A 9510-nucleotide genomic window follows, 5' to 3' on the forward strand; every position below is an offset into this window, starting at 1 on the left:
TCCTCTCAAGAACCACTTTTGATTTGATCTCTCATATGGTCCTATTACTTACGTTTAAATGACAAAGACGTTTAAACAATATATTCTCTGTATGGGAAGAAACATCGGATTTAAGCTAAGGAAACAAATGGGGCAGTTTCAATCAAACACGACGTTTGTTAAATCTTCTTTACCAACCAAAAAGGGCCAACATCACCAATAATCACATTTTGTCGGATTTGATACTATGATAAAGTACATGATCTATAATTATGGTTGCATTGAAACAATGATACGTGAATCTTTCAACACTTGTTAGGCTGTTATTAGCTAGCTGTTACAGAGAAAAATATCAGAAATGAAATGTAAAACAAGAAATTAATCACCAAAAACACTTTAAGCAAATGATACGTTTATCAATACAAAATGATCAAAACATATGTATCGATTCAAACACAAAGTAAAGTCAGATAATTAACACGTGAATTGATCAAATTCTCATTCAAGCATTTTACAGAACAAAATGTCTGAAAAATTCAATAGGATTACACACTTTAACGTATGAATTAAAAATCAAGAAAATTACAAAATCCACACCAAATTGAATTTAGCAAAAGAAACACGAGAGGAGGTAAAATTTACCAGCGGTTAAAATAAAAAACAGAGCTAAACGATATCGTTTTGGTAAGGAGCGGCGGAGAGGGCGAGGGGACGGTGGTGAGCCTCCTCGTCGTCGTCGTCGTCTTCATCATCATGAGAGGTGGAGAGATTGACGCATGCGCAACGTTCGAGAGAGGTGAAAAAAGCGGAGATGACGGTGGCGCTGATCCAGCTAGCCGCGTGATCGATCTTCTCCATTGAAGTCGTCGTGGTGGTAACGTTGGAGGAGGTGATGCTGATGCTCTTGTCCATGGCTTTTACCGATCCGATTAGGGGTTCAGAAGATGACCAAGATCGTGGGGATGGATGGGTCAATTCGATTAGAGAGGAGATTACAAACTTTTGCACGATGTTTTGAAAATGAAGGTGAATTTGATGAGGTGGAAAATAGAAATAGTTATAAATTTATATAAAGAAAATTAGGAGACAAGACAGCGCATCTGGTGTAGTGGTATCATAGTACCCTCCCACGGTACTGACCAGGGTTCGATTCCCTGGATGCGCAATAGATAACTCTGTTAATTTTTCCATTTTGACAAAAAGATGTATCATGTAGCGGATATTATAATGTATAGTCAAGGGATGTATTCAATCATGTCAAAAAAGGGAGGGTATTCAACGAATATTTTAAATGATTTGATTTTTAAATTAAGGATTTTGAGAAATTTAGATGAATTTAGGGAGTTGTTTCAATCTATTATATTCCTAAAATTTTATTTAAAACCATGAGATTTATACTTATTTGTGTAAAAAAGTAACAAATCCTATCTTATTCAATCATAGATTTTTAAAATAATAATGAAATTTAATATTATTAAATTTGGTGATTTAAAAATATACTTTAAAATCCGGTGTTATTGAAAATAATCTATTTTTTTTTCTTCTAAATTTAAGGATGGTAGAGATTTTTTAGCTAAAAATACATCATATCAAATCATCAGCTACTAGTATTTAATATTTAGTTGTATACTCCTTCAAATAGCTTCTAAAATCAAAATATGGGAGTACTCATATAATAATTTACCAATTTGTGGTTTCAAAGTGAAATTCTTTGAGTTCATTTAAACTATTGTCAACAGTACATCACATAAGTTAGAAAGTTAGTGCATTTATAAAAAGAGGGTTTCGAACTAGTAATAGATTGACTCGAATTATTTGTATCTTGGAAAACTTTCATTTCAACACATGCAAAATTTTCGGCTTTTTGTTAACAAGCCTTTTCTTTGATTCTTGTTTTTCATTTTGAAGAAGCAACCAAGCCATTATGGAGTTAGTTTACAACTAAAATTTACTTCTAACCTCACTCTCCCTCTTACAATTACAAGTTACAAACAAATGTCTTTTCTTTACACCTTTGTCCCCCAAACACATTCTTGCTTCTGTCTCAACCGAAACCCAAGAACAATAAAAACAAAGCCTAAACAGTAAAATATTTCAAAAAATTATTTACAAAAGCGTTGGAATGAATTACCTCGGGTCACAATTCTCCGGTGCTCTCGCAGGAGCTCCCGAGATTTGTCGTTACATCATGAACTAAAAGCCTTACGATATTAGTGCGGGAGGATCTAGGGATCTCGAGACATTCTTGAAGATCAGCATCACAAGCAATCAAAACCCATTCGTTATCATCATCAAGATACTTGATATCGAATGTACCTGCATCAAGTTTCAGCCTCTTTGCCACTTCATCCTTCAATTCCATTATACCAGAACCCGAGGATATCCTGAACCGTATAATGTCTTCTTTGTAGCTTGCTTTGATTGTTATTGTTCTCGTTTCCGAGCCTGATGCTCCGCGTGTAACATTTGCAATGGCCTCTTCCTTTGGGGGAGCATATATATTATTATTGCTGTTGTTATCATTGTTCATCCAGTTTGAGTCTGGAAACTTATCGTCGAATGCTGCAGTGGAGCAGAGATTTCTCAGATCTTTAGAACTTCCAGCGTCTTCGATGAGCATTCCTCGGAAATGGTCTATAGAACCAAGAAGCCTGTTCGGCATTGAAAATGATGCTGCGGATACATCATGATCTCTAGCATAGGGTGGGAAAAGGAGCCCAGGTGATTCACCAACCGTGAATAGCGGATCTTGGTTCGGGACTTTAGTTTCATCTAATTGGTTACCGTCACATGAGCCGTGAGAGGTCGGGGTCCCTGCGCTTTCATCCACCGTTCGTGACCGCTTGTGACCATTGCTTGGTAACTCGGGCGAACAATTTGGCTCGTGAGGACTGTGATCACTTGACCAGTGGTTAGGTGAATTGTTTGCGTTTGGTAGCTCAGGAGGTTTGGAACCACTAGGTGAATTTAGTGGCTGTGCTGATGGTTGACCATGTGTCCAAGGGATGGAACTAACGGCCATGGAAGTCAGGTCGAGGCCTCCATCAGTGCCTTGAACAGATTCAATGACTCGTTTCAATTTTGTGATCGAACGATTCACTTTCTTGATCTTCCTTGATGGCCACCGCGAGATTCCGTGTTGTCTGCAGATTCGCTTCATTGTCGTCGGGCAAACTGAGAAAAGAACATTAGAACAATATAGAGTTCAGTTGATATATATCTAGCCAGTAAACTATAACAAAAACATGAAAACAGTTCATATATATATATATTACCTCCAAGACTCTTTGCAGCGTCTTTGAGACTTCCAGTGAAATACTGCTGAAGTACATCCAGACTGATCGTTTTCTCAGTCTTTCCACGTTTTTTCTCTGTTTTCTTCTTCTCCTTAACCACACCATTAACAGTGGCCACGTTCCCATTCTCGTTTACTGGGTCAGAAGACTGAACCACAGGCTGAGGAATCACCCGCGTCTCTGTCGCGTTTGACTTAAAACCAGAAAAGGGAACTCTAATGGATTCTATTTTTGAATGAATCTTCGTGTCCGGTAATGCTTGGATGATCTCAAAAGACAATTTGTCATCATCTTCACCAAAGTCAACCCCAGATGCAACCCTAAGACTCTGAAAATGTTCTTTCATTGTCACCAAAATAGAACCCAACAGCGAATCTTGCTCTTGGTCGTCTGTTATACTTGAAGGAAGAAAGAATTCAAGAATGTAACTGTCATCGCCCGTATAAGAGCTCTGGAGAGAGATTGCAAAACAAGTGGTTAACTTGAACATGAGTGCATAATGGACCAGTGGGTACTGCGTTTTGCAGAACTTTGTGATGTCTCTGCAGAAACACGAGCCACCATTGAGAAAAGCTCGTCCAGCGACTCCCTGTCCTTTCTGAAGATGATGTTCAAGGCAGGCATCTCTAAAACCCCAGACATGAGCATCCACTACATAGCAGGCCATGTCGGTTGTAGACATGCAGATTTGACCCATGCAGCTACCGTCAAAACTGGTGCAGTTTTTCTTTAGACCGCCACCATTGGCAAGAACACTTCCGTGCTGGCATGGAACCCAAGTCTGAGCCAGAGGCAAGTTATGGGTCTCGCAGACAACTGTCAGCACTTCCAGAATCTCAGCAAGCGCGTTTTGGCGACTCTCATTACATATCTGTGAATACCAAGTTCACTGAAAACAGTGAGAACCAGTGCTTAAATGGTAATTGGAAATCCACAAAATGATACTATTGCTAACCTGAGTGGTTTGGTGATCAAGTATTTCTGAGCTTTTCAGATTTACAGCCTGACAAAATTTACCAAATCTTGTTAACATTAATAAGGAATTATAAATATAGCGCTCCGGAATAAAAAAAATACTTCAAAGCTGCAGCAAATCCCAAAGACAAAGAACTATTTGGATACAACGTAATGACAAATATTAAAGAAGCTAGCAAGATACTGAGATGAATTTGTTGTTATTATCAAAGAATAGACCATGCTCTGGAGAGACAGAGATTCAAAATGGCAGGCCAAATGATGTGCAGAAACTTTTTATCAACGGATATTCATCAATATAACTAGCAAGGCAAGACTTTTCAGCTCAATACTCTAAACCATTCACACCAAGTTCTTGGAATCAATTCAGATAAAGGACAAAGATAGCAAGGGATGAGTATGTGTAGTAAAGAGGAAAGAAAGCCAAACCTCAAGGGCTTTGCAAACTTTGTCCACTTCGGGTGCATAGTGAATCTTCTCAGAGGTCATTATAAGTTCCACAACACCTATGCAGGATTGACCGGAAGGATTAAAGACAGGCAAGGCCAGTGTACCACGCACGTTGTAGTGCAAGGCATGGTCAAGCCGCGAGAATTCTTTGCTGGAATAGTACTGAACATTCGGAGTCCATTCAGGCAATTTCTGACGGAAAACTCGACCCGGGAGTCCGAGCTCTATGTCACTTTCACTATCCACAGAAAACATATATGTGAGAGAGATCATCCTGTATTGATTAAGCCCATTACCGTTAGGATTAAGAACAAAAGGTTGACCCAAAGTCGTCAGCAAATCACGACCATTCTTTCTCACAGGAGCCCAGACCTGAGCCAAAACGTGTTGTTCGGTTGAGTCTTTGAAGTATCGAAGCGCCTGAGTCATCCTCTCTTTGATCACACAGTAGTTGTCTGTGTTCTCTGGCGGGACTAGGCTCATCAATGGAGAAGGAAATTGAAAATTGTTATGTTTCTCTGTTGTGTTCTCAGCTGCTGATGGAGAAGAGTCTGCAATTACCAAAAAATTTACACCTTCAGATACTATGGTACAAAACATTTAGCAGGGAAAGCTTGACTTGTTGTTACCCACTACGTTTATAGAAATCAGCTATTTTTGGCAAGTTTTATCATTTTACCAGAAAAAGAACTTGCAATATCGATGTGAACTAACAATGAAGTCTCAATCACCATACCATAAACGAACACAAAAATTTTCAAACACTCAGAGTCAGAATTTGCAGAATTGAAAGGAAAAAAATAAAAATAAATTACGTATTGACATAAGCACCTGAAAAGGGGACAAACAAAGTCAAAATCAATCCAATCAACCAAAAACCTCTGTTCAATCCGTAAGCAGCAAAGCTTAAATTCAAGCTAAAACCGTTCTACCAGCATAACACAATTCAAAAATCAAGTCACCGATCAACATGTATCGAGAAAATAAAGGAAATGAAGACATCGGAACAAAAGAAGAAGCTAAAAGTTGGGGGAGACTAACAAGGTAGAAAGAGAGGATAGTCGGCGAGGCGGAAAGAAGGAACAACGGAGGCGGAGCTGATCTTATCATCGTCAGCGCCGGCGTTGGCGTGGTGGTGATTACCGTTACCACCACCGTCGGAGAAAGCCCAAAGAGGGGAGCAAGGCTGCTCGGATGAAGAAGAGACAAAAATAGGAGAAATCATGCGATTAGATGAGGATAAGTAAGGGATTTGATCTAAAGGCCAGGAACCGTCAAGATCTAAGTCGTCGACATCCATGAGAAGCTCCCTTGACCTCGAAGGAGGAGGAGCAACGCCGTTTCTAGCGGAATTATCATCGGGCTCGCACATTTTTGGCCAAAGCAGCTTCTGGAATTTTCCCGGGAAAGTGTTTTTCTATTATAATTGCGTCTGCAACTTCTCTTCTCTCTTTGGTTTTGGTTTGATCTTTTGTTTTCGATTAGGATAGAGAAAGAGAGAACCCCGAGAGAGAGAAAGGTCAAATTGGCAGAGTGTGTGATTCCATAATATCGCAGAATCAAACAAAAACAATTTACAAAATTTTAAATTTAAATGCAAAAAAACATTTTCGGATAATATATTGAGAATCGATTCTCTGCTTCACATTACAACTGTGCCCCAAATATTTAAAATATTATTATTCTTTCTAGATCTTTTTTTTTTTTAATATATTCCTCGAGATTTTATTCACCATATATAAATTATTTCGACAGCTACAAAATATTATTAATGAAACTTTGACATATTCTGGTTTTGTATTTGTACTATAGGAATCCAACCATTGGTTGTTTCAGATAATTTAAGCTATGAATATGTTAATTAAAAAAAACAAAAGTTACTGAATTTGATTTTATCTTGGGGGAAATAATTAAGTAGATTCGTAGTTGTAATAAAAGGTACTGTTGGATATTATTGCCATAATTATTTCAAGTACGACGGCTGTATTGTAACGACACGTTTAGCTTCAGCATACCTCGTGGTGGGAATGCACCAATCAAAATTTGCTTTAACTCCTTAATAAATAAATTATTTATTTTGTGTGGAAAATGTTGTGAAACTTTTAAATGTTTTTTATTAAAATAAATTATTACGTAATGACTTTTGGGGATTATTAATGGGGATAATTTGTGAAGTGGAGAAAAGACAAATCAATGGACCTACCTGATTCTTTTGGAATTATAGTGCGATTCACTAGTTTATTTCATGGATTAGTTCAGTTTATATTTTTATTAATCCATCAAGTAGCCTTCTTAATTAGTGATATAAGTAACTAACACTCATGTTGTTTATATATATATATATATTTTAAAAAATTACTTTGAGAAAACCATAAGAGTTGTTCTTTTTGGTTTTCGTTCTAATGATTCTTTTATAAAAAAAAATATCTAAAAATGTTGACTCAAATTTGGGATGAGCCATATTTTATATACAAACATCACTGATATGATCCAAAATTAGTACTGTTTTTTTTTCATCTCTTTCATAAAGTCGAATATGTATTCTATAATTTATATAACCTTTCTGTGGTAAAACAACTTATTTATATGTTGGTTTATAATTGGATGAGATGATGAGTCACAAAAGTTCAAAAAAAGCTTTGCTAAAAAAGAGAAAGAAATAGTTACTATAAAATGATTTAGAGTTTTAAATGTAAATGATCAGAACTGTTAGAATATATTGCCACTTGTAATTAAAGTAGGGATTACTTTATACAATTTCAGAAAGCGTTTGACCAAAAATAAAATAAATTAAAATACAGAAAATTAAGAAAGTGTCAACTTGATATATGAATTGACAAGGTGAATTAAAGAAGACTCTTGTTTTAGAATTGTTGCACCCCTCCGTAATCTAGATGGAATATAACAAAAAAATTAGTACTATTTTTATGTTCCAACAATTATATTAGAAAAATATTATGTTTATAATGTAATTCTGGAATTAACATAAAAATAAAAGAATGAAATGCTCAAATGCTCTTGATTATATATCAAGTGGTTAAAAATAAAAAAATTCAGTTGAGCTTTAGATAGCTTGAGTAAACTAACTCTTCACATCATTAATCAATACTTTGCTAACAATTTTATATAAGAATAAAAAGTTTTGCTAACAAGTTAAGAAAACCACACTAACAGACAAAATAAAACATAAACAAAACACTACTAATCTATATATATAGTTGGCTCAATTTATACTTTACCACATCCAGTCAATTGTATTTATCTGTATTATTGATATCAGAAATACAATAGTTAATAAAACTGTGAATAAGACTCCTAAGTGGTAATGGTTTTGGTTTATTTGAAGTCGGCGTGATATCTATATTAACATTTTTGCAGCAACTTATGAAAAAACCCTTGCTTTGCTCACTTATTTACAAGGTTCTGCCATTGTTATTAATATTTCTTTTTAAATAGTTTAAAAATCAATAATGAAAACAAGAAAATCTCCCTAAAATTTTTCGAAAATACTTAAGAAAATCTTCAAATTAAACAAATATTTATTATTGCGAAAAAATAGTTAAGAAAATCTCTATTAATTATTTCGAAAATAGCTAAAACAATTTTCAAATTTAATACATACTTATTATCTTAATAAAAATTTCCAAAAATAACTAATGTAAAATTCAAAAATATGAGGCAAACTTCTCAAACTAAAGTCAGTCGATTTTATAAATATTAAATAGGCACACGATTATTATTATTTTTTGTGGGATACACACATTATTATTTAATAATAATAATATAATGAATAAATCTGCAATATATATATATATATATAATAATTAATATAAGAAACAATTTGAAACTTTCCACAAAAAAAAAGAAACAATTTGAAACTTTTAATTTTCTCTATATTTTAGTAACTACCATAACTACTAGGTTTTAATATAATAAAAATAGATCAAAACATTATTAAAATTTTCTAAATATACCTTTTTCAATTTATTATGTACAGAATTTCTTTGACGAAATTTGTGGAAAGTGAAAACCGAATCATTGAAATTTATGCAATATTTTGGGTAAAAATATGTTAAAAATAAATCAAAAATTACAAAACAGATCAATATTTTATATTTCTCCATTTATATTTAAAAGATAAGAAAATACAAATCCTTTATGCAATATTTTGTTAATTTTTATTATTTAAAATATTTAACTTTCCCACACCATTTACCTATATATATAACCAAATCTTTGTGTGTAAGCTTAGAATATCCATTTTTGTTTTTCAGTTTTGATAGCATTTTTTTCTTTTACTTATTGAAGTAAAATCAAGACGGAAAGATGGGAAATATGTATTTTTTTTTTTGGCGATTATATGACATGATGGGGTATAAGACGAGAAATACTATAATATGCTTCCAACAAGTTATATGACGGGTCGGGTTGTAAGATGGAACGGGTTTGACTTAATATTACAAAAAAAAAGAATATTATTAATCTCACAATTCAATACGGGTCATTTTACTACTTTTTTAACCGACACTAATATAAAACATGTATAATTAAACTAATTTAGTAAAGATTGATATTATGCAATCTTAATAATTATTAAATAAACTCTAACATCTATAAATTTTTAAAAATATGAATTTTAAAAAAAAAAATTATCCCGCGGTGTACCGCGGGTCAATATCTAGTTTTTTTACATTAGGTAAGCTAGGAATCATATATCTTTTGTTTTTGGGTTTCTCTTTTTTTTTTTTTTTTTTTTTTGGGTTTCTCACGCTTCCAACACCACATATACCACATATACACCACATATGTG

General features: G+C 34.2%; 2 protein-coding genes and 1 non-coding gene across 4 annotated transcripts; 1 reads left to right on the forward strand and 2 right to left on the reverse strand.

The window, feature by feature from the left end:
* Positions 1–445: 445 nt before the first annotated feature.
* Positions 446–1233, reverse strand: LOC17880452. Its single transcript, XM_023778385.1, has one exon. It carries the CDS (start codon positions 889–891, stop codon positions 646–648), a length of 246 nt encoding a protein of 81 aa, XP_023634153.1. The 5' UTR covers positions 892–1233; the 3' UTR covers positions 446–645.
* TRNAG-CCC lies at positions 1074–1144 on the forward strand. Its single transcript has one exon. It is a non-coding gene; the product is annotated as a tRNA-Gly (tRNA).
* Positions 1234–1815: 582 nt separating the features above from the next.
* LOC17881043 (protein NLP7) lies at positions 1816–6223 on the reverse strand. Of its 2 annotated transcripts, XM_023778380.1 has the most exons (6): positions 5742–6223; positions 4680–5251; positions 4231–4278; positions 3255–4146; positions 2111–3153; positions 1816–2018 (listed from the first exon to the last, which is right to left on the reverse strand). In XM_023778380.1, exons 1-5 carry the CDS (start codon positions 6070–6072, stop codon positions 2117–2119), a joined length of 2880 nt encoding a protein of 959 aa, XP_023634148.1. In that variant the 5' UTR covers positions 6073–6223; the 3' UTR covers positions 1816–2018; positions 2111–2116. The 2 variants fall into 2 exon arrangements, with proteins under 2 accessions (XP_023634148.1, XP_006282537.1); XM_006282475.2 differs by having other exon boundaries at positions 1816–3153.
* Between the last annotated feature and the right edge of the window lie 3287 nt (positions 6224–9510).

This window comes from Capsella rubella, unplaced genomic scaffold (genome assembly GCF_000375325.1).
Source record: "Capsella rubella cultivar Monte Gargano unplaced genomic scaffold, Caprub1_0 scaffold_7, whole genome shotgun sequence".
NCBI lineage: Eukaryota > Viridiplantae > Streptophyta > Magnoliopsida > Brassicales > Brassicaceae > Capsella > Capsella rubella.